The 26,412-nt window shown below is 32.6% G+C and overlaps 1 protein-coding gene across 2 annotated transcripts in view; it reads left to right on the top strand.

The window, feature by feature from the left end:
* Mrtf (Myocardin-related transcription factor) overlaps positions 1-26,412 on the top strand; it is a 208,661-nt gene that overhangs the window by 153,732 nt on the left and 28,517 nt on the right. Inside the window, exons 2-3 of one of the 2 annotated variants that reach the window (XM_065503606.1) lie at positions 9,709-11,037; positions 14,454-14,597. In XM_065503606.1, coding sequence (XP_065359678.1) covers positions 9,709-11,037; positions 14,454-14,597 — 1,473 coding nt within the window. Of the gene's footprint in view, positions 1-9,708; positions 11,038-14,453; positions 14,598-26,412 lie in introns of those variants that run through there. The other variant, XR_010576224.1, reaches the window with a different exon arrangement.

Below are 26,412 nucleotides of genomic sequence, written 5' to 3'. Positions count from 1 at the left end.
GTCGATTAAGCCATGTCCGTCTGTCTGTCTGTCCGTCGGTCTCTTAAAATCAATTTTCTGAAGACCCCAGATATCTTCGGGATCCAAATCTTCAATAATTCTGTCATGCTTTCGAGAAGTTTGCTATTTAAAATCAGCAAAATCGGTCCACAAATGGCTGAGATATGAGGAAAAAACCAGCACAACCTAGATTTTATATCTGGATAACTAAGACATTAATACAGACAATATGGATGTCTAATGATAGATATTTCAAATACATTTGCAACGACGAATATAAGACCACAGTAAGTTGGACCTACAATGGGTCAAAATCGGAAAAAATATTTTTTAACCCGAATATTTTTTTTCACCAAAAAAAAAAATTGAAAAAACCAAAAAAAAATTAAAAAAAAAATGAAAAAAAATTTTAAAAATTTGAAAAAAAAAACATAAATTTTGTTTACCTAAATTTTTATTTTGAAGTATAATTTGTGAAGTGTATATAAGATTCGGCACAGCCGAATATAGCACTCTTACTTGTTATTAATAGCAATGTCTTGAAAACGTTGCTATAAATAGCAACATATTGAAAGTGCTGCTATAAATAGCAAAGTCTTGAAATTGTTGCTATAAAAAACAAAATCTTAAAAATGTTGCTAAAAATTGTAAAATCTTGAAACTGTTGCTATAAACATCAACATATTGAAAGTGTTGTTATAAAAAGCTAAATTTTAGAATTTGTTTTGATAGCAAAGTCTTGAAAGTGTTGCAATAAATAACAAAATCTTGAAGTTAGCTATAAATAGCGAAATCTCAAAAGCGTTGCTTTAAATATCAAAATCTTAAAAATGTTGCTATAAATAGCAAGATCTTAAAATTGTTTTTATAGATAACAAAGTTTTGAAATTGTTGCTTCAAATTAGCTAAATCATGAAAATAATGCTATAAATAAAATAGCAAAGTCTAGAAAATGTTGCTATAAATACAATAGCAAAACCTGAAAAGTGTTGCTATAAATAGTAAAATCTTAAAAGAGTTGCTATAAATAGCAAAATCTTAAAAATATTGCTATAAATAAGAAACTATTAAAACTGCTGCTATAATTAACTAAATGATAGCAAAATCTAAAAACGTGTTGCTAAATAGCCAAATCTTGAAACTGTTGTAATAAATAGCCAAATCTTGAAACTGTTGTAATAAATAGCAAAATATTATAAATGTTGCTATAAATATCAAAATTTTGAAAATGTTGCAACCAATAATAAAATCTCAAAAGTGTTGCTTTAAACAGCTAGATTCCTATAAATAAAAAAAATCTTGAAAATGTTGCTATAAATAGCAAAATCTTGAAAATGTAGCTAGAAAATAGCAAAAATCTCAAAGGTGCTGCTACAAATAGCAAAATCTTGAAATTGTTACTATAAATATTTGGTGAAAAATGCCGGATTTATTAAAATTTTTAGCTTTTATTTTGAGACATTTGTATAATAAAAATTTATTCAAAGTATTTACCATTGTTAGCTATGACCTTTCCCCATCTTTCTGGCAATATATGGATTCTGCGCCAAAGGAACTGCTCATCTTTTGAGGCCAAGAACGAATCAAGCCAATTTCGGATACTCTGTTCCAATGTGAATCGTATCCCAGAGAGAGCTTTCTGCATCGATCGAAACAAATAGTGGTCTCGACTATAAGGCGGTTGAGGCATAACTTTCCAACCACTTCATACTAAATAAGTAGTTGGCCGAGTGTTGTCATGATGGAATATTATGATTTCATGTCTGGGCGTTTTTCGGCCAATGCTCGCTTCAAATGCATCAGTTGGGTTTGGTACAGGTTCCTAGTGATGGTTTGGCTAGATTTCAGCAGCTTATAATAGATAGGACCGTTTTGCTGCCACCAAATACAGAGCATTGCCCAAGCGCCATGGATATTTGGCTTTAGTGTCAATTCGGCTGGTTGGCCTGGCTTCACATACGATATCTTATGCTTCGGATTATTGTAATGGATTAGTTTTCATCGGACGTAATGATTCGGTGGATTTTTTTTATAGCGTTGAAGCAGCATTTCAGACATACAAAATCGTCTTTCAAATTCTCTCAACTTCAATTCGTATGGTATACAATGTCCCTGCTTTTGTATGAATCCTGTTGCTTGCAATCATTTTGAAATTGGTGTTGGAGTAGCTCCCAATGATTTTGCAAGCTCTTATTGAGTTTTAGAACAATCTTCATGGAATAATGCCTCTAATTCTTTGTCTTTGTCTTCCGTGTCAAAATCATTACTTCTGAATGGCACAAATCATCTCTTGCACGTTGAAACCGATGTAAAACATTATCCATAAGCTTTGGTGAGCAATCGGTGTGCTTCAGCGTCACTTTTTTTTTCCAATTAAATGTTCCATAACTAAGTGAGAATAAATGACAGATATTTACCCTTCGAAATGACATATAAGTTATTGAAGTTAAAAATCGCGTTCAAAAGATACGCAATTCCGCATTTATAAGTCATACATCCTATAAATTGAGAATTTAGCACATTAGAACTAAAATCTATTAAAACTTAATTTTGTATTCCCTTTGGAACATATTATTATGATCATCTATGCCAATGTTATGATTATATTGGTAAATAGTAAACTAGTAGGATTTCATATTACGACTGTATTTGATCATAATATGTTTGGACTATAATCATAAATCTTATCATAATATGTGGCTCTTAGATTATTACAACCATGTTTATACCCCACACCACCATAGTGGTGAGGGTATGCGTTTGTGCAGATGTTTGTAACGCATACAAATATTAGTCTAACACCCACCTTAAAGTCGATTAAACGATGTCCGTCCGTCCGTCCGTCTGGTCGGCTGGCTGGCTGGCTGGCTGGCTGTCCATGTAAACCTTGTGCGCAGAGTACAGGTCGCAATTTTGAAGATATTTCGATGAAATTTGGTACCTATTATTTTTTCGGCTCAAGGACCAAGCCTATTGAAACTGGCTGAAATCGGTCCATTATTTCACCTAGCCCCCATACAAATGTCCTCCCGAAATTTGACTTTATCGGACATAAATGTTTAATTTATATATGTATCTCCACAAATTCTGCTCCAAATAAGTTTTATATACACAAAATTCATGTCACCAAATTTTGTTACGATCGGTCCATAATTAGTCATAGCTCCCATATAGACCCGCTTCCGAAAATCACTTTAACGTGCATAAATCGCTTAAAAATGTTGGTATACACACAAAATTCAACATACTTAACTTTAATATAGACATAAATCACACGACCTAATTTCATGGTGATCGGTCCATAATTGGTCATAGCCCCCATATAGGGCCCACTTCCGAAAATCACTCAAAAATATAAATTATTGAAATTTTAAAAGAAAAATGTTTTTGCGCTTTTACTTAGTGTAGGGTATTATATGGCGGGCTTGACCGACCATACTTCCTTACTTGTTTTATATCAGCTTGTAGTTAAAGGTCTTGTAGTTTGCGATTGTAAGGGCAACATTTTAAAATTTGTACCCTGTTAACTGTGGGCAACATTTTTAGCTTGAAAATAGCTATTTACTTTTCAATAACTTTAACAACTTCTAAACAATATTCCTTGTTATTAAACAATTCAATTTAGTAGCAACAATTATTTTCACTAAATAAATGATTTAAAAGTGCACAAGAGTAAAGAAGTGTGCCAGAATTGAAATCTGATTGCCTGTTTTTTGTCTGGCTGTGATGTGTCGAGTTATTTGTGCACGAAAACCATTCAACCATTCAATACAAAGTATTTTATTTTGGCTTTCATATCTTTTGGCAGTACAAAAATACAACCTTTTGTATTTGTTTCAATTTGCTTTGTTTCGTTTCATTTGAAAAACTGTCTAAAGGTTTTTATTTTTTTTTTTTTTCTGATGCAACTTTAGCAGTGTTGCATCACTTTGTTTTTTTTTTTTTTTGTTTTGCTTTTCTCTCAAATCATTTTGTTATATCGTTGTAGTCATTTTAGCATCTCGTGTTCTCGGATTCATTCAATGAAATTCTATTGATAATTTTGTTTAACAATATTTTAGATGTCTTGAGGCATTTAAGTGCCCAACCAATATTCATGTACTATTTCTGTGGCTGAGTTTGTTTTTGCCAGCATATAATTTCGTTAACTGTATTAGGGTAATTTGCAATGGAGTAAGTGGTGTGTTGTGCAAATGGCATTACATTTGTGTGGCTAATTATCTGTGAGATAGATAATTATGCATGAATTCATAATGAAAGTAGAGCAAATGGAATTGGTTTTATTGGGAAATGTGTAAAGGAAAGGTCAAGTAGTGAAAATTGTATTAAATACAAAGTATTGAAGGGTTTTAAGCCAATGAGTTTTTAAAAAAATTTCAGAAGAGCCAAAAAACTGTTTATTATACCTCATAGTATTAGTCTAACATCCACCTTAAAATATACTGATCGACTCAAAATCTGTTTCTGAGACCATTTAGAGAAGTCCGTCCTTCCGTCTGTCTGTTTGGCTCGCTGGCAGGGAATTTTGGAGTATCTTTTGAAGGGTACATATCTGTCATTTATGTTTTTTACGTGGCAAATTAATTAGGGAAAACTTAACAACTCGCAGATAATTTACCTAACATAGAAATTCATAAAAAATCATGTTGCCTACATAACAACATTTTTATGAATGTAAATAACAGTGCTAGGTAAATTCTCAGCGAGTTGTTAGGTTTTCCCTAATTAATTTGCCACGTAAAAAACATAATGTAGACTTGTTATATATCAATGGATAGAAGATTTTGTCTACTTTCCAATAATGTATATAACTTTTGACAATGAACAAATTCATGGAATACTTTTTTCAAAAATATGACAAAAAATGCTTTTTAATGAGTTTTGGCATAGATAGAAAATTTTTCAAATTGAAATAAAATTTTTATTTATGAATATTTTGTAATGAAATTCTACATTTATATAGATTTGTTTATTAGAAATGGAAAAATTAAAACAAATTTTGAAATTTGTAATCAGGAATCCCGCAATTCCCAAAAAAGTATTGAAAAATTCCAAAAATGGGATTTTTTCGTTTTTTGTCTATAATATCCATACTAGGGGCGGGGTTATCGGAACCCTTTACAAAATAATTAAGAACATATTGGACCATCTAAAGTAGATTATTATAATTTGATATCGACTATGCGATTTGAGAATTTTTACTCTAAAGTTGAATTTTACATAAAAAATAGGCATTTTTTTGAATGGACCTGGTCCCCTTGGTATTAAAAATTATAATTTTTTTTTTCATTTAAAATATTTGATGTTTGATGATACATCCTCCTAGAAATTTTTTATATAACTTAAAAAGAATAAAAGTACTTTTTTCCCCAAAAAATAGCGAAAAAACGCCATTTTTGATTTTTTTAAATTCAAATGCATGTAACTTTGGACTCAGTCATGATTTTTAACCAATTCTTTCTTTATTTGACATATACATCTGTTGTTAATACCATAAAAAAAGTGGAGAAAATCGGGAAATATTTGGAACCGCGGTCATCAAAAACCTGGAGTAGGGTGGGTAAAAATTTTGAAAATTTAATTTTCAAATGCGAATATCTCCTAAGCTATAAAAGATAATTGATAGCTACGACGAGGTTTTATGTAGTGCTCGATGAGAAGATTCTATTTTTGAAATCGGAACACAAACGAAGAAATAGGATCATTTTTAAAATTCAACATTTCCGAGGTGTCCTACTTTAGGGACCCCTGGTCCCGCTCGTCGTGGGGTCATTAGGTCTAAATTCAAAACTTAAACTCGACAACACTTCCTCTTTGCGCATGTGAAATTTCATTCAAATTGGACTAAGGGTTTAGAAGTTACAGATTTATTTCCATATTTTTTTTTTCTCATACCACTGTGCACCATCCGAATTAAAGCCGAGACACATTGAAAGGCGATTTTGCATGTCCGAAATGAAGCTTGATCGCTATAAAAATGTTTGCAAAGAATCATTATTTGCGATGGAAAATGGATTCATTACGATAACCCGAACCGTAAGAGATCGTATGTGAAGCCCGACCAACCAGCCGATTCAACACCAAAGCCAAATATCCATGGCGCTAAGGTAATTTTCTGAATTAGGTGGGAGCAAAATTGTCCTATCTGTTATGAGCTGCTGATATCAGACCAATCCATCACAGGGAACCTGTACCGAACGCAACTGATTCGTTTGAGGCGAGCATTAGTCGAAAAACGCCCATGAAACGGACAGACATGAAACCGTAATATTACGTCATGAAAACGCTCGACTGCAAAGTGGTAGGGCAATCCAGACAGTGCCCCATCCGACTACTATTTTTATCGATCGATGCAGATCGCTCTCTCTGGGATGTGCTTCACTTTGGAACAGAGTATCCGAAATTGGCTCGATTCGTTCTTGGTCTCAAAAGATGCTGAGCAGTTCTTTTGTCTCGGAAATGGGAAAAGGTCATAGCTAACAATGGCAAATACTTTGAATAAATTTATATTGTACAAATGTTTCAACATTTGGTTTTAAGATGATACAGAACTATTTGTAACCATGGTGCCATTGAAAAAAAGGGCTACCCTAATCTCAATTTTCGTTTTTATTTATAATTTAACAAAGTTGTATTTTCAATACCAAATTGATTTGATAGCAGATGACGAAATATTTTTGTTTTAATATTAAAATCAAATCACCTAATAAGAAAGAAAGATATTTATTTTCTGATTGCCAAAACAAAACATCATTCATTATTTTATGATTAACATATGAGAAATTGTAGTCGATCAAGCCCGACCATATAACTACGCTACACTGCCAAAATGACCAAAAACATTTTTCGTATAAAATTTCAATAATTTTGTGGATTCATGACCCTTAAAGTCCGATATCGATTCAAAATTGCGACCTGTACATAGACAGCCAGCAAACCAGCCATACAGACGGACGGACATGGATTAATCGATTCAGAAAGAGAAAGTGAAAGCTTGGGCGTTACAAACATCACACTATGGTGGTGTAGGGTATTAAAATGTTAACATTCATTGTAAACGAAAACAAATCTTCAACATGACAAACGACAAAGAAAATTTGTTTATGTTTTTTTTTTTAGTTTAATTAATTTCAAATCTATTTTTTGTTTGTATTTTGTATTAGAAAAGTGCTGCCCTTAAATTTTATTTTCCCAGTAAACATTCTAATTTCTTTGGTATGGCTATTGTTGTTATTTTGTTTGATATTATTTGTTGCCAACTAACCTAGTTACAATAAAGATTTTCTGTTTTGTCTAGTTCGAGCTGTTTGAATGAAAATTATTTGATAATTTTTCACATTCACATGTCGAATTTTCTTTGTGGTTAGTTGTTTGTTTTCTTTATTTTTTATAATTTTTTTTTTACGATTTTAGTTGTTTTGGTGGTTTTTTAATGAATTCTAAAATGTTATATTTACGCAGTGGACTCTTCTAGTTTTGTCAATGAAATGTTTAGGCAGAAAATATACAATCATATTAAAGACATTCCGAATGAATACGCCAAGTAATCGTCCTACGAATTTGTTTTCAAAGTTGTAGCTAACTTTTGGATTTAATATTTTGAGGTGGTAAAATAAATTATAAAGAAATTCACTATAAATTTAGAAATGAATAACAGTTTAAATTACCAATTCTAAAAAAAAACTACTGCATACTTCTAGGCTGTTTTATTTAATGCTTTTTTTTAAGAATTATTAGACACTAGTTGACCGCCCCGGCTTCGCCCGGTAGCATTTACTAATGTTAGTTCGTCAAGTTTCTCCAACCCTGCCTGTTCTTATTTATTTGCAAATAAAATATCTAAATTTGTACAGCATTTTTAACCTATATCTGGATTACTAAGTCATTAATATAGTCAATATGGATATCAAATGATAGATATTTCAAAGACCTTTGCAACGACGTATATAAGACCATAGTAAGTTGGACCTACAATAGGTCAAAATCGGAAAAAATATTTTTTAACCCGAATTTTTTTTTTCACCAAAAAAAAATTTAAAAAACCAACCTTTTTTTTTAATATTTAAAAAAAAAATTAAAATTAAAAAAAAACAATTCGAAAATTTTTTTTTCAAAAAATTAAAAAAATTTTTTTTTTGTTTCCCTTAAATATTTAAATTTTTTATTTTGAAGTATAATTTGGTGAAGGGTATATAAGATTCGACATATACTTATTACTCCATAATAAATTGACCTTAATTTCTGTCTATTCATTCATAAAATCATATAAAAAAATTTATTTGAAAATACAATTCCACAATTACAACAATTTACAACTGTGTAAACAATAAAACATTTTCAAATTATTTTTTTTTCTAAAGAGATTTATAAAATTTCATTCAATTAGTGTTGGAAATAAAAGAAAAACATTTAAAATAAATAAATAAAACTTTAAGATAATAGTTGTATATTGAATATTTTGAATTGGAAATTGAATTAAAGCTAAAGTGAGATAAAAGAATAATTAAAATGATAAATAATTTGTGGTTTGTAAACAGGCATTTAAAAGAATTGGTCGTTCACAAGGTCTGATATCCTGTCATATTGTCATAATGTTCTATTATTTCACGACTCGGCGGCTCGGCTTAACCGACTCTTAGCCGTTCGGCGCAGGTCTCTGCTGGTATTATTTTTGTACATTTTTTTTTAGCTAAAAATTTCAAACCATTGTGAAATACTAGAACAATATGATCTGATAGGAGACCTTGTAAATCGACCAATTCTTTTTAATGTCTGTTTGCAAACTACAAATTATTTATAGGAAACCTTGTGAATCGACCAAATATGTAAGTTTGATATTCCGTTTCGTTTTAAATTTCTACAACAGATGTGAAGTTGTCCATATGTTGATTGCCATTTTAGTAGACCTTAGATATCTGACGTACTGAAATCTTGTATCATTGTACATATATTGGTACTGAAAATCAGCAAAATCTATCATTAAAGGACTGAGATATGAACAAAAACTCACGACTACACTACAGTGGGATAGATCGATTAAAAAATTGGTAATAAATCTCAATCTTCTAAACTTCTGTTCCGATTGCAAAATTATGTATGATGGAATCGTAGAATAGGACATAAACCTTAAGAAACAAAAATTTGTGACCTCCTGCTGGAATACAAGGTCATATATAGGCTGTCAAAGTCGATCACCTCTGGTTAAGAAAACTTTTTACAGCTTGTAAATTGTACAAATATAAATATATTATTGAGTAATTGACCAGTGACCGACTAGTTGTTTTGTAGGTAGCTAAATGTGCATCTTTATCCATATTCTGCCGGCTAAAGCTTTGAAGACCTTGTTCCTATTTCGTAATTTGTCCATGATTGTTGTGGAATATTGTAAAGAAAGACCCCAATTTACTCGCCTTTTATTTATAAGGTCATATATAGGCTGTCAAAGTCGATCACCTCTGGTTAAGAAAACTTTTTACAGCTTGTTACTTGTACAAATATAAATATATTATATCTTAACTTTAACACTAGTGAAATTTATGGATTCATAATCCACAAACAGAAGATTAACAGAATCTTGCCTTTTTCTAATATATTTTTGACCACTGCATTGCCGACTACTGCATTACCAAAAACTACAAGATGTTGAAATTTAAATAATTTATCAAAATAAAAAATACTAAAATTGTGTTCTCTTCTTTTTATTTACAGAGTCTACGCACGGCGTGGACGGGCCTGTATCGTGGCGTTTAACGCTCGATCAGGATCTTATCGACACGCTAAAAGGCAGTTTCCCCAGTTGGTTTCAACCACAGACCACCACCACCACCAACAACAACAATAATTCATCAATTACCACAACAGCTGTTGTTAATCACAATCACAGCAGTCACCATCATCACCATCAGCTAAATAACAGTAGCAGCAACAACAACAACAGCAGCAGCAGCAATAATATCGCCACATTTTTAACCACAGCCGATACAAATAACAATCATACAACAACTTGCAACGGCAACAGTATAACAATAACAACAACACCCGGCCTACAAAACGGTATAAATTTGTTAAACAATACAATTTGTGTGACACCCATAACGATAGATACAACAGCAACATATTTGAATACACAGCAACAGCAACAACTACACAATCATAATTTATTAAATAACTTTAATAAAAGCAACAACCATAACAATAATACACTCCATTTGCATCAGCTAAACGGTGCAGCTGCCACTTCCCTACTTTCAACAACATCTAACGTCACCGCCCACACCAACAACTCCTCCACAATATTGTCAACAATTCCATTGTCAGCAACGTGTTCATCATCCGCCTCGCCAGCCTCCAGTATCACATCGAATTGTTCGGGCCACTCATCACATTCAACGATCTCATCAAAAAATTCACCAGCAGCCTCCATCACCCAACAGCTCCCAGCAAATCCCACAACTAAAGGCAAATTGTCATTGAATTGTAAAACAAATATAAAAACCAATAATTATAATTGCTCATCCTCGCCCTCGTCTGCTTCCTCCTCATCGTCTTCATCCTCCTCATCTTCGTCATCGTGTTCGTCAGCTTCTTCAAAGTCCTCGAATTCAGAGTTTCCCACAAAACCGTATGTAAAGACACATAAAAGCCTTAACGGTCATATAACCAAGTCAAACTCAAACGCCAAAACAACAGCAACACTAGCAACACCTGTTGTTGGCGTTGCAGGAGGTTTAGTTGGAGGAGGAGGAGGAGGAAGTAGTAGTGTTATTGGTTTAAATAGCATCCATCAACCCATAGCCTCAGTGGGTGCTACCACAATCACACGAGTAATTCCAAAATCACCATCACTACACAGTCTGAGTGGTGGTTCATTACTTGCAACATTCTCATCGCCGGGTTCGGCCACAACATTTGAAATCATTTCCGATTCATCGTGTAACGGTCTACTGACATCGGCGCACTTGAGTGGAAAGAACGCATTTGAGCACTCATTTCACGACATCATACTATTGCAGGAAGCCTACGACGATATGTCAGAGGGTAAGTACCTACTATCGCTATGTAATTAATACGTTCATTTAAAGAGGAATTTGTTAGTTTAGTTTAAAAAGTCAATTCAAATTTATTTCCTGGCTAAAAATCAGAAGAAGAAAAATACTTTAAAACGACATCAAACGTAGGAATTGGATAATTTGAGTCACATTTGTAATAGCTGGATCTATACACTTTCCGATTTGGAGATTCTGCATGAAGATCAAGCCCAGGAAATGATGCTACTTGCAATAGATTCGTCTATAAATCCACTAGTCCTAGTAATGTACGGTTGAATACTTCATTAAGCCTGTTTGCAGTATCCTCATCTCAGTTGCGCCAGTACGAAATTTATATTCCACTACAAAAATTGTCTCATTTTGGCTTATAAGCAGTGTACACTCTCTATTTGCAGCGTCATTCGGTATTGAATATCGTTGAAATCTGTCAAGTACGAGTTGTTCTCAAATGGATGCTGCTCATACTTCTGCATGTTTGCCTCCGCTCATAAGTCCTGCCACCTAGGTCTTGTGGTCAACTCCAGCAGCTTGAATGACTACTCCGTCGACATCTGAAAATAAACTGTGGGTTAGACAGCTCTCTTCAGGAACAGAAATCATAAACTGCATCCAGAACTCAGTTGTGACAGAGTATCGCTCAACTGGATAGAAACCAGTCAAACCAGTCGTATGATTCAATTTTAATGAAAATTATTTCCAGGCAGCTTAGAAATATTTCATTGTTTTAAATGTAATTCGTCTTTATGAACTGATTTTCTGTTACTGGAATTGAATCATTCGATTGTATGCTCGCTCTCTTCTTACATACGTACAAAGTTTATGTCTGACATGTCTTGGATATTTTGGAAAACATTTCCGAAGACATTCCAGAAGGAATTTTTGCTTCACCTTGACATTGCACTTCTTAACCGGTAGAGTTCTTTGTTTCTGTATCTAGAAACCGTAGACATTCTAGAAGGAACAGTAGCTTCATCTTGAAGTTTTATTCCCTAACCGGTGAATCTTTGTTTCCTACTAAAGGTGATTCTCGTAGGTTATTTTAGGGCTTTAAATATTTCTCCACTTGGTATTACTTAACTTAAGTAGTCATAGTGGAGCTGCGTAATTGACCAATGATCGACTAATTTTTTTGTTGACAGCTAAATGTTAATCTTTATTCATATTCTGCCGGCTAGAGCTTAGATGACCTTGTTCCTATTTCGTAATTTGTCCATGACTGTAGTGGAATATGCTGATGAGATAAAAAAGGCTGTCAATGGAGAACACCAACTTCAACTAAATTGCTTTTATTTCGAGATTCATCATCAGTCTCACACTAGTAATTTTCGAGGCGTTCTTGATTCATACATTTAAATTTTTTGCAGGCTCTCTACCCGCTCACCAAGGTATGAGCATGGATATTCTATTGGCACCAATAGACTTCACTCCATTTATGTCTTTGGTAACTTCAGTTCGAGTGGATATGGTGGTGTCTTCAATCTTAATCGCTAACCTATCATCCAATCCAATCCTACGAACTGTTGACCACTATTGCCTTCTGTCATAGTTAAGTAAAAAATATTTTCCACTTGTTCTTATTTACCAATCTGCTAATATCACAGCTAAGCTGTACGATCCTAACACCTTCAGTATCGGTACTTCAAATGCCATCATAATTTGCTGATTTTCTGGTACTTCGAAAGTCATAACGCCCATGTGCAACTTTGATTGATTTTTTTAGAGTTCCACCGAATATTCAATTTCTATTCAGCTCAAAAATCGACCAATATTTGGGGAATATTTTTGACAATTTCGAAACTGAAGATCAGCTCACTTGGGTTCATTCAAAACTCATACCATTGTGATACCCAAGGGGTAAACAGCAGGGTATTTATAATACTTCCGTTGTCTCCGAGTTAAACCAACCAGATTTCCTGATGAAGTAGTAGATTCGTCTAAAATTCATCCTTGATAGCTCATCCAAGCATGATAGGAATGGGATTCCGAGGATGCGTTCCCTCAGGTTTATCGGAGCCGGGCAATGGCAGAAAAGGCGAGTCACAGTCTCTTCTTCTCCTTCTTCATTATGACAGCTTCCACAGTAGTCGTTGTACAGTAGACCCATTGTCCCAATGTGTCCCAATTATACAGTGTCCTGCAATAAAGGAGACAATTAGTCTTATTTGACGAAATTCCATAAGTAGATTCGTCCTGCTGGCATCATATACGGGCCTGGTCGACATCGTTGTAGCATAGGCAGGTTCATTGGTCCACCTGTTTTGTGCAGTCTCATATAGTTTCTGCTGAACAGTCATCTTGCTTTTAACAAGGGAAATACCAGAAAAGGGGTCGATCGCCTCCTCACTCATCATCGCACCCCTTTTGACCAATTTATCTGCTATACATTTACCCTGATTTTCATAGTGTCCATGGACCCATATAAGCGTTATCCTAGAATATCTCGCTATCTCATTTAGAGATACCCGGCATTTCTCGGTTAATCTAGATGTCGTGAAGACACCCGCTATTCAGTTAACGGCAGCCTTGCTATCAGTAAATATCCGTCATTTAACCAACTTGTACAGCAAAGTGACCTCACCATCGATCTAACAACACAAGTCCTGGGGCTCAATGGAACCCTGTGGAACTAGATAAGACTCTAGTCAGCTGCGAATTTAAATAAATAAACTCTAACCAGGAATGAGGCAAGTGCAACCTCGGGTCCCCTTTTGGAGCATAACATCAAGGTGTGAGTCTCCACTAAGATGTACCAAAGGGGTATTGTGATGTAGGACTTAATTAATCTCAAAATTTAGGAGATTCTTTATATAATGCTGTTCAAGAGCGTATAACTGCTATATCTAAATACAATTTCTTTCATAAATTAAGCAGTGCATCACGAAAAAAAAATAACCATATACGGATAAAAGACCAAAAAAAAAAATTTCCGTGTCTCCTAGTTTTGCCCAAAGTCATGCTCTTTTTTTATGGGCCCCCAAAGATTTGGGGCCTTGGTGTCATTTTTGCAAAAAAGTGATAATATTCTCAGGCTCATATCTTGCAAACAATTCGGAATTTTGATTTACTCTCTGAGGCAAAGTTGTAGCCCTTGTCATAAAGAACAAAACTTGTGAACTTCATCTTTAAGATCAAAATTGCAAAAAACTTTAAAAAATTCGAAATAAATTTAGAAATAAATTTTTTAAAGCTGGCTTTTTGGTCTTTTATCACGTAGTGGTGTCCGTATATGGTTATATTTCCATGACACAGTGTTATCTAGCCAGCTAACATCCCCTTAAAATATACTTTAGCAAACCAAATAATTCTAATTATGACTATGTATATTACATTTTCACAATGATTTATTATATGTATATTGTAAATAAAATAACATTGTCATTCTTTTATTTTAAACTCCACTTGCAGGTGAACAACGTTTAAATGCATCTTTTCTGGGAGGCAGCAGTGATGATGGCACAAATTCCGATTTCTATGATCCTAGACAATCGCCACCAAAAGCAATTGTTGATTCCAGTCCTCTGCAGCCACAAATGGATAAAAATAAAGAATGTAAGACATCCAAATTTTATTATTATTTGTTTAATTTAGTTTTTTAAAGCTTGGTCATTTAGCTAAAATCGATATTTTTTTTTTATTTAGGTATAGTAGATACTTTACTTTAGAAATTTAATTTTGTTTTGTGTTACTTTTGTCTTAAAGTTTATGTGCCTGTGTTTAAAACTCTTAAAAAACCAAAAGGTTTTTTTTATTTTTGGAGGGTATCTTCTTTTATATTTTTTCAATTAATGACCATTGAAGCATAAAACTAAGGACATACTTTTAAACAACAAAACTTTTTTCATCCTTTATCCTTTTATCTTTAAATTGCAATTATAACAAGATTTTTTTTATGGTTCACTTTAACAAACAAAAATATGTTTATAAAAGGATCTGGGGTGATGATGTGGGTGCTCTACAGAGGGAATTGAATAAAAGGAACAAAAATTCATTATGCTTGATTTATGATATTTTGATTTTATGGAAAAAATTACTATTTCTAAGAAACGCATTCGAAATTTCGAATTTTCCATGACTCTGGCTCATAAATCAGGATGAAATTAAGCGATGGCATGGGTTATGTTGGCTTTAAGGGTCTTTGTGGTTTGTGGCTTATTCGCATAGACCTACGACTTTAGAAAATCCCACAAGAAAAAATCTTAAGAAGTTAAACCGCATGATCTCGGTGGCCAGTTCATATCACCTTCACGTGATATGACCATGCCCTCAAATCCCTCGTACAGAATGTCCAATGAGGTATGAATGTCCAACATAGTGCCGTCCTGTTGAAACCACATGTCGTTGGTGACCACATCATCGAATTCCCGTCAAAAAAAGATGGAAATCATCGACCTATATATTTGACAAACACCATCCACTTCAAACAGTGACTTTTTCGAGATGGATTGGACGCTCTTGGATGTCATGGGGATTGGTAACGTCCCAATTTTATTTGAAGACGATTTTTTTGATATAAATTAATTACCAAAAAATATTTCTAACATTTTTTCACCCAACCACAATTTTGTTGTTGCAACCAAACTTTTGTATGAATTAAGAATGCTCACTATATTTTTCAAAAATAAATCATCAAACAAGTTTTCAACAACAACAACAACAAAAAACACAATTACTAACTAGAAATTACAATATATTTTGTTCTTTTTTTTTGTTGTTGTTGCTGGTTTTGGTGAAATACCTTCATTATAACAGAAACATTTCAGCCAGCAACCAACAACCTAAAAAAAAGAGAGAAAACTTTTTCCAAAACCCAAACTATTGTTATGTTTTGTATTTGTTGTACAAATCAGTGTTGTACACTGATTGTTGTTGTTGCTTTGGTTTGTTTCAAAATGGCACAAAATTTAAACAAATTTTTTTTTTATTTTATTCAAGAGGTAGTAGATAAAAATCCTTAAAAACCCCTACTTCAACAGCTATTCTCTTCCTTTGATTCAGTGTCTTTTGTATTTTGGTTTAGGTCAGTGTTGGTTCTTTTCAAATTAAAAACGTTTAAGCAGTGGTCGCCACTTATGATTTGCAGGGGCAGAACATGATCGGTTACATTGTGTGTAATGGAAAAATAGCCATTCTACGTGATAAAATACCAAAAAAAACACCCTTGTCTCTTAGTTTTGCCCAAAGTCATGCACTTTTTTATGGGCAAAAAGTGATAATTTTCTCAGTCTCATATCATGCAAACAGTTCGGAATTTTGATTTACCCTCTAAGACAAAGTTGTAGCCCTTGTCATAAAGAACACCAAATTGTGAACATATAAAATAAAAAAAAACTGCATCTTCAAGATCAAAATCGCAAAAAATCTTAAAAAAAATAATTTTTTTTTTTACCTTTTTCCCCTGTTCAGTTATATAGGTAGCAAACCGTTCAAAATTCAAGGAAACAATCAACTAGAAAAATGTACCTATGATCTTAATAAACAACTTTCTAGAACATATGAAATTCCTAGGAATGATTCTTAACACCGTTTAGGCAGGTCAATACAAGTTAGTAAGAAAAAACTAAAGGAATTAAGTGTTTTGGGCCATAAACTATTAAATTATTATAAACCAAAGCATACTTTTAGGCAGTTTTAAAAAAATTATTTCGAATTTGTTACAGTTTTTTGCGATTTTGATCTTGTAGATGAAGTTTTTATACCCTACACCACCATAGTGGGGAGGGTATAATGTTTGTAACGCCCAAAAGTATTAGTCTAACACCCACCTTAAAGTATACCGATCGACTTAGAATCACTTTCTGATCGGTCCTTAATTGGTCATAGCCCCTATATAAGGCCCACTTCCGAAAATCACTCAAAAATATAAATTATTGAAATTTTAAAAGAAAAATGTTTTGGCTCTTTTACTTAGTGTAGGGTATTATATGGTCGGGCTTGACCGACCATACTTTTTTACTTGTTTTTGATTTTATATGTTCATAATTTTTGTTCTTTATGACAAGGTCTAAAACTTTACCTCAGAGAGTAAATGAGCCTGAGAAAATTGTCACGTTTTTGCAAAAATGACACCGAGGCCCCAAATCTTTGGGGTCCCATAAAAAAATACATGACATATATTTGGGAGTCTAAATGACACCAAATTGGAAATTCCCAAATTCAGGAATATCCATCCGTATAGATTATGCCAGAAGAGAGCCCATCATCTAGTTCCATACGAGATTTAAATACCGAAATTCCTCAAGAAAAAGGGTCTAGGAGTGCAATAATCAATATTATCGGGAAGCCGACTATAACACTCTTACTTGTTTCATACGATTTTCTTATTTATTATACCCTTCACCATGAGTGGCAATACATATATATAAGTTTGTCATTCCGTTTGTAATTTCAACATTTTTCATTTGCCAAAGTATATATGTATATTCTGGATCGTTATAGATAGCGAAGTCGATATAGATATGTCCGTCTGTATGTTGAAATCAACTTTCCGTAGCCTCCAAATAACTTACATACATGATTCATACATCAATATATCGGGAATTATTCCGGCTCGGTTGCTATATAAAAAATCGGCCTACAAATGGCTGAGATACAAGAAAAAAACCGGGACAACCAAGATTTTTGGCCTATTTTTGACTTATATCTGGAATACTAAGTCATTAATATAGACAATATGGATATCTAATGATAGATATTTCAAAGTCCATTGCAACGATGTACTATATAAGGCTATAGAAAGTTGGTAAAAATCGGGAAAAAAATTTTAACCCGAATTTTTTTCATAAAAAAAAATTTTTTTTTGTTTAAATTATTTTTTCATAAAAATTTTTTTTTGTCATAAATTCTTTTTTCCAAAAAAAAAAATTTTTAAATTAAAAAAATTTTGAAAAGAAAAATTTTTAAATTTTTTTTGGAAAAAATTTGAAAAAACTTAAAATTTGTAAAATTGAATTTTGTTAAAATAAAAATATATAAAAAACAAGTAAGAAAGTATGGTCGGTCAATCCCGACCTACACTAAGTAAATGAGCAAAAACATTTTTCTTTTAAAATTTCAATAATTTATATTTTTGAGTGATTTTCGGAAGTGGGCGTTATATGGGGGCTATGACCAATTATGGACCGATCACCATGAAATTAGGTCGTGTGATTTATGTCTATATGAAAGTTTACTATGTTGAATTTTGTGAGTATACCAACATTTTGAAGCGATTTATGCACGTTAAAGTGATTATCGGAAGCGGGTCCATATGGGAGCTATGACTAATTATGGACTGATCGTAACAAAATTTGGTGACATGAATTTTGTATATGTAAAACTTATTTGGGCGCAATTTGTGGAGATACATTTATAAATTAAACATTTATGACCGATAAAGTCCAATTTCGGGAGGACATTTGTATAGGGGCTAGGTGAAATAATGGACCGATTTCAGCCAGTTTCAATAGGCTTGGTCCTTGGGTCGAAAAAATAATATGTACCAAATTTGATCGAAATATCTTCAAAATTGCGGCCTGTACTCTGCGCACAAGGTTTACATGGACAGCAAGCCAGCCAGCCGACCAGACGGACGGACGGACATCGTTTAATCGACTCAGAAAGTGATTCTAAGTCGATCGGTATACTTTAAGTGTTGGGTGTTAGACTAATATTTTTGGGCGTTACAAACATCTGCACAAACGCATAATAACCTCCCCACTATGGTGGTGTAGGGTATAAAAAGTTTTATGTATAATTTGGTTCTCTTACTTGTTGTGTAACTAACATTATGTCCGAATTTTTTTAATAATATAGGGCTGAGCTATGGTAACATTAGACAATGCGATACAAATGAGATAAAAACCACACGAAACTATGTGCTTTAAAAACATATAAAGATCTTCAGTTAAATTTAATTTTAGACAAACATTAAAATTTTGCATGTCTATGGTGCCCTACTTTGAGACCCCACCGTGCAGCTCCTGAGGTCTGTCTGTTGTTAATCGGATCAACCAGTTGAATTCAAAATATTTTTAATCTGCCTCACTGTAAGCTTGAAATGGTTTAAATAGCAAATTTGATTCGATTTTGAAAACTAAATTAAGAATTAATTTTGTCGAACCTTTGATCATTACACATCCCTAAGCTAATTTGGGAACTTATAAAATTGATTGCAACATAAAAACTCGCTTACCTAAAATGATAAGGAATACACTAGTACTTTGTAGGCTTTCAAATCTTACAAATGTTATGATAAACTTTGTGCACAGGTTTTAGGGTAAATAGAGAACATTTTCTCCTAGATATTTTTACAATTTGTAAATTTCGTTTTACATCCTTCCTTTATACAATATACACTTGATTATGTGTGTGTGTTTGCATTTGTGTTACAAGGATAATACTTCCGCTCAATTTTGTATTTTGTTAGTTTATTGTAGGTTGGTTGGTTGGCTGATTGACTGGCGGGCTGACTGAGTGACTGAATGACTGGTGGCTTGGTTGGTTAGTTAAATTATTTGCTTTGTCCTTTATTTTTCGTACTGGCTTTCCTGTCGGATTTCAGGTTATAATGTTGTAACAAAACTGCTCTTGGGAAACAAGTAGCTAGCTGCTGGTGTTTGTTTTTATTTTATTTATTTTATTTTTTGCATCAAACCTTAAAACCACAATTCTTGAATATTTTAGTTAAAACTTAATACATATTGTAGTTTGTTTAGTTTTTTTTTTTGTTTTTTATTCATTACAGGATTAAGGGTCTTACATAGAGTTGGTTTTAAAAACAAAAGAAATAAAATGCAATGAAAAAGAAATAAAGTAAACTGCTAGTAGTAGTAGTATTATTTATTGTGTTGTGTGTGTGGGGAAAAACTAGGTTTTATTTAGAAACTAAAATGAACTAAAGTAAATATTTGTGTGGTTTGTGGCAGAGCATAGTTGTTAGAGCTTTTAATAGATAAAGTATTTGACCAACAATTTAGATTTTGAAATAATAATTAAATAACAAAAACAAGGATTTGACAATATAATTGAGATGTACTTAAAAAGAAAATAATGAACTAAACTAAATATATTTATAAATTTTTTTTAGAGAAAAAATATAGTTGAAAATGTTTACTGTAACCATTTCAAAATTTTTGAACAATATTATAGTCACTGCAACTATTCATATGATTACGGTAACCATAATATGGTAAAGTTACGGTTTACATGATTGTAGCAATCATATATAGCCTAATTATGAATAAAAATTCCCCGGGAGTTTTTTCCATTGATTTTGAATAGGAAAAATGGGAAACGGGAAAAAACTCCCGGGGAATTTTTATTCATAACTAGTTGACCGCCCCGGCTTCGCCCGGTAGCTATTTACTAATGTTAGTTCTTCATGTTTATCCAACCCACATACACCTGCCTGTTCTTATTTATTTGCAAATAAAATATCTAAATTTGTACTGCATACTTTAGGGGGCTTTTTTATTACAGTTGATTGGACTCAAAAAAAATTTCCGAGTTTTACCCGGAATTTTTTAATTATTTTTCTTTACAAACCATCTCCTGAAAATTTCGAATCGAATAAAAAAAAATCAGCCAAATCGATGAACCATTACATTTTTATATATATAGATTGGGCGAATTCAGACGACTAATAATTTCTATTAAACTTTCAACAGTTTTTCCTGTTTCTTTACTACATATACTTAAAAACTTTACCTGATTTAATCAATCATTATAATGTTTATTACAAATTAAATCCCTTTTTTAACCGTTATTTTCCTAAAATGTGTAAAAAGGAAGTTGATACACATTTTTATCACATTTATTTAATGCTTCATTGCACAAAAATAATAAAATACAAGCAACAAACTTTATTTGCGAGTTATAATATAAACAAATACACAAACACATTTGTGGAAATTAAACGCAACCATTTTAACCAAAATGTAATCTTTGATAGTAAACGGATGTTAAAACACATACAATATAAACACAAACTCACACACACACACAATAAATGTGAGAATGACCAAATACATACAAATTAACAAAATAAATAAATATTAAAACATACAGGCGGACATACATAAATAAATAGACGTGGGTGTAACAGTGAGACAAAATAAAAATTACACTTGGTACTAAAAACTTTGATAGACTAGTTTAGCTTTAAATGTACCAGAATTTGCGCTAAAATGTAATTTTATTGAGTAAAGCAGTCATGATTTCTCTGTTTTAGTTATATAGCTACTGTTTTCTCGCTTACAATTGATCATACCATTACACTACAGCATCTAAGAAGCGCTTTTTACTAAGTACATGAAATAAATGCATTGAAAATCATTAAAATCGGTTCAAAACAAATAAGTTATGGTATAAAATCAAAAAAACTTCATCTTCAAGATCAAAAACGCAAAAAACTAAAAAAAATCGATTTTTTTACCTTTTTCCCCCTGTTCATGTCCATAGGGAGCAAACCGTTCAAAATTCAAGAAAATAATCAACTACAAAAATGTACCTAAGATCTCAATAAACAACTTTCTAGAACATATGAACTTCCTAGGAATGATTCGTAACACCGTTTAGGTAGGTCAATATAAGTTAATAAGAAAAAACTAAAGGAATTAAGTGTTTTGGGTCATAAACTATTAAATTATATAAAGCATACTTTTAGGCAGCTTTAGAAAAATTCATTTCGATTTTTTTTAAGTTTTTTGCGATTTTGATCTTGAAGATGAAGTTTTTTTGATTATATGTTCACAATTTTTGTTCTTTATGACAAGGGCACAAAGTATACAGAGGCGTCAAATTTGACAGTTCAAAAACACTAAAATCAGCTTTTTTTGAAATTGTTTCGATAGAAAGAGAAAAAAAATTTGTGGTTTAATACAGACAGTGCGTTAAAACAAACAACTATATAAATAAGCACAAAACCAAACCAGTTGAAATTGTTTGAAGCGAAAGAGACAAATATATACTTTGTGACAAGGGCTACAACTTTGCCTCAGAGAGTAAATCAAAATTCCGAACTGTTTGCAAGATATGAGCCTGAGAAAATGATTACACCGAGGCCCCAAATCTTTGGGGGCCCATAAAAAAGTGCATGACTTTGGGCAAAACAGTAGGTTATATCTTCAAGTCCTAAGGTTTCCACCAATACCAAAAACTTATATAAAAAGCTTATATTTACTCTACAGAAGATCCACAAACCTTGCCCCTTTCAAAAATTTTAACGTTTTTTCATATCTTGCATGAAGCCAGTTTTGCGTGATCAAGCTAATGTAACGTGATGGGCCCGCATCATACTGTTAATGATTTGTCCATTCTTCACTATTGCACCACAATAATAAAAAATAATATTTTTTAAGGTACAAAGTGATCTTTATGTGCAATTTCGAGTACCTAGACACCTTCAGATTACATTGAAATGTTCACAATAGTTGTTCAGATTTACCGTAGCTACAACTTTGATAAATATTTTTAGCGAAAAATTAGCAATCCTTCGAAGTTATTCTAAAAAAACTGTTTTTCAATAAGAGGACACGAAAAAGCTATTTTTTAGAAAAAAATGTAAACAAAATTTCTTTGGTGAACCCTTAGCTATATTTTTGCCATATATAGTTAAGCAGTATCACCAAGTTTCAATTAGCTGTTAGTCAAAAACTTATGACACCTTTTTTGAAGTCCCATTTGTTACACAGTGTAAATGATTTAATTCAATTATAACATATTTTCTATTCAAGCTGCTTTATCGACATATTCCATATACTTGAGTGGATAAATATTAGTTGTTACTTGAAAATCAAAATAAAATGTTAAGTGTGATTATTCACGTAACTTTTATTAGTTAAAGCCAGAAAATTTTGTAGCCACTTGATTACAACGATCGCTGAGCACTGATAACAAATGTACCAGAACGCGATATTGGAACAAAATTTAAATTTGACAAATTTACCGTTAATCGGTCAACAACAAAAATTAAACAGAAAATGTCATTAAAAGTAGCTGTAATAAATAAATATGTGTGAAAAACCATACAAAATTAATAAGTTTTAAAAAAATTGTTTCAGCGATTTTCATGCAATTTCTTGACATTTCCTACTGCATCCATTTAGCAAATAAAACTCAAAATATTTGGTATCGGCTAAATCGGTTCATAAATAACTGAGATATTAGTGATTTTTTGATGTAGATTTGTACTGTAGGAAAGGTATTTCTGCAAAATATTTTGACTTTGAAATTGAGCTCAAAAATTAGTCAATTTCAGGAATAATTTTTTTGGTTATTTTCTCCTTTAGTACCAAAAATTTCATCCCTGTTTGTGCAGCAGTATCAATAGCCAAGGTTTAAGGACTGTTACAGGAAAAAATAACCTCAATAAACACTCACAAACATTCAGCACTTAAAAGCATTTAAAAATAAAAATGTACATTTACAATTCTAACCAACAGAACAACAACTAAATGTTGGTTTTTATATCTGTACTCTACTATATATAGCTGATGTTTTTGTTTCTTTATCGTTTTCTTCCTCTTATAATTCTTGTTGTTGTTGTTTTTATTATTATTTTTGTTATTACTCGTACGAACGTAATCGATTACGTGATATGCATTAACCATACGCTGTTGTTGTTGTTTGTTGTTCAGCTTGTTGTAGTGTTTATTGTATTGTTTACATTTTATTATTCTCATAATAAATAAAAAATTTAACGGCAACTCTCTCTCATACACACAGAGAGAAATAGCAATAATTATAATAATGCCGCCAACTGTATTAAGCTTCCGTTTTACTCACTCTCTATTTTAATTGCCCCCTCCCTAGGCTTCTTCCTGCTCTTTGTTTATAATACAATCATCATGTTGTCTATTTGTTTTAACAACCTGTCTCTCTAGCTCTGTAGTCATGTATGTGTGTTCATCTTAAACTGTTGTTTGTTTATGCAAATGTATGCATGCATCGGCCTGTCAAGGCTGCTGTAGAGGGTGGTGGTGGGTTGGTTCGTTTGGTCAGTTTGTTAGTGTGACAAATGTTGTTGTGTGGCTTAACATATTTGTGAATTTCGCTGGAGAGTATCTTTTGGGTTCTTAAAACACAAAATAGAAGCATTTGACTTTGGACTGCCTCCAGGGATAAAGACTCATTTTATGGTTTAAAACTGGGTTGTGTCTGCCATTTTATTTAAGTTGCTGCTACTGCGGCCTGTAATTAACTTGCAGTTTTGTATTAGGATTTGTAAAGTGAGTAATGGGAAGAGAAAAACTATTTTTTTTTGTTAACTTTTAAAGGATTTCTAAAGATTTTAAGTTTAAAATTTTAGTTTTCCATCTTAATCACTGTTTTCATTATAATATTTCAATTCACACCTTTCTCTTTCAACTGTCTATATCTACAGGCAATTGCCAAATACCACATAATTTTCTCTAGCAATATTTAAGATTAAGTTGATGACTGGCTGGGAGGGAGTTAGTTTAGCCAATAACGTTTATAATAATGTCATTTTAATAGCTACAAATATGAAAATAAATAAAATCAATATAAAACATACAATATAACAGGGAAATATACATAAAATAAAGAAGAAAAAAAAACCCAACTAGCCGTAATAAAACTAAACCATAATGATGGTTAATGGCATAATAATTTGCATCCTTAATACCCACTGAGAGAGCGACATGTTAATCGAGTGTCATTTACAGGTAATAAATAAATAAAATTCTGCAAAGAAGTAGTTATGAGCCTTATAAATATTTTATTTTATTTTAATCTCCCAACTGAGAAAGTAAAATTGTGAGGAAGCAAAAAGAACTGGATTAAATGAGGCTTGGGGAAAAGTTGCTTTTCGTTAAAAAAGGGATTAAAAGTTTAATGAGATTTTGAGCATGTGTGTGTGTGGGGGAGGTAAATATTAACAAAGTTTATAAATTGTTTTATATGTTTTGCAATTAATGTGTGTATAGTTTTATAAATTGCTACAAAAAGTTTTCCCATCAGTGCACTGAAGGTAGTGAGGGCTGAGAGGTAGAAGATTTTGGTCAAATTTGTTGGGAGTGAGTTTTATGTTGTCAATGAGGACCAGCCAATTATAATTGGGTTTTTGAAATGGTACGAAATGTCATGTCAAAAAGTACCTTTTTAAATGAGTTAAAAGAAAGATGAAACGATATTTAATAGTGGGTGCATGACTTAAACATGCGGAATTTACAATAGATGGCGTATCTTTTGAAAGCGGGTTTTGATTTTAATAACTTATATATCATTTAGAAGGGTACATATCTGGCATTTATTCTCACTTAGTTTTTGAACATTATAGTGTAAACAACAAAGTTTTTTTTTGCTTCGAAAATGCGAATTTTGTATCAACAAATCGTCATATGCGGGAAGTTTTGCTTTACTTCTTTAATTACACAGAGAAAACAGATTCGTGATAGCAACCGAATTTGTTGCCAATCGAATGATTCGGTTGCACACATGGAATTTTTCAGTTCTAACAACAGAAAGTCAGTTGATAAAGAAGAATTTCAGTTGAGGCAACCAAACTTTAGTTACCCCTTACAAAATATTGTAGTCACAACTGTAAAATTCGGTCACTAAGATAGAATCATTCGATTAGCTACAAATTCGGTTGCTATCACGAATCTGTTTCTCTGTGGTGTAGAAAAGAAGTGCCGCTGAAGCACACAGTTTGCTCACTACAGCTTATGGAGAATGTGTTTCATCGGTTTCAACGTGCGAGACATGATTTGTGGTGTTCGGAAGTGGTGGTTTTGAAACGAACGGAAGACAAAGATCGCTTAGGCCAGCCAAAAAAGTTTGAAGATCAAGAATTGGAGGCATTACTCCATGAAGATTGTTGTAAGACTCAACAAGAGCTTGCAAAATCATTGGGAGCTACTGAAGCAGCAATTTCGAAACATTTGCGAGCAGCAGGATTCATTCAAAAGCAGGGAAATTGGGGATAATACGAATTCAAGAAAGACGATTTTCCATGTCGGAAGTTATTTTTGAACGCCATAAAAGAAAATCATTTTTGCACCGAATCATTACTTGCGATAAAAAATTTATCCATTACGATAACCCGAAGAGTAAGAGATCGAATGTGAAGTCCGGCCAACCAGCCGAATCGACGCCAAAGACAAATATCCATGGCGCTTAGGTAATTCTCCGTACTTGATGTTAGTAAAGGGGTTCTAACTATTATGAGCTGCTGAAATCTGACCAGACCATCACAGGGAACCTGCACCGAACGGAACTGATTCGTTTCAAGTGAGCATATGCGGCTAGACATGAAACCGTAATATTCCCTCATGACAACGCTCCACCACATGTTGCAATACCTGTTAAAATGTATTTAGAATGAAGTGGTTGGGAAGTTTTGCCTCACCCGCTTTTTAGACCA

The sequence above is a fragment of the Calliphora vicina genome, chromosome 3 (assembly GCF_958450345.1).
Source record: "Calliphora vicina chromosome 3, idCalVici1.1, whole genome shotgun sequence".
Lineage (NCBI taxonomy): Eukaryota > Metazoa > Arthropoda > Insecta > Diptera > Calliphoridae > Calliphora > Calliphora vicina.
The sequence above is the reverse complement of the archived record's forward strand: the minus strand, read 5'-3'. Positions and strand labels throughout refer to the sequence as shown.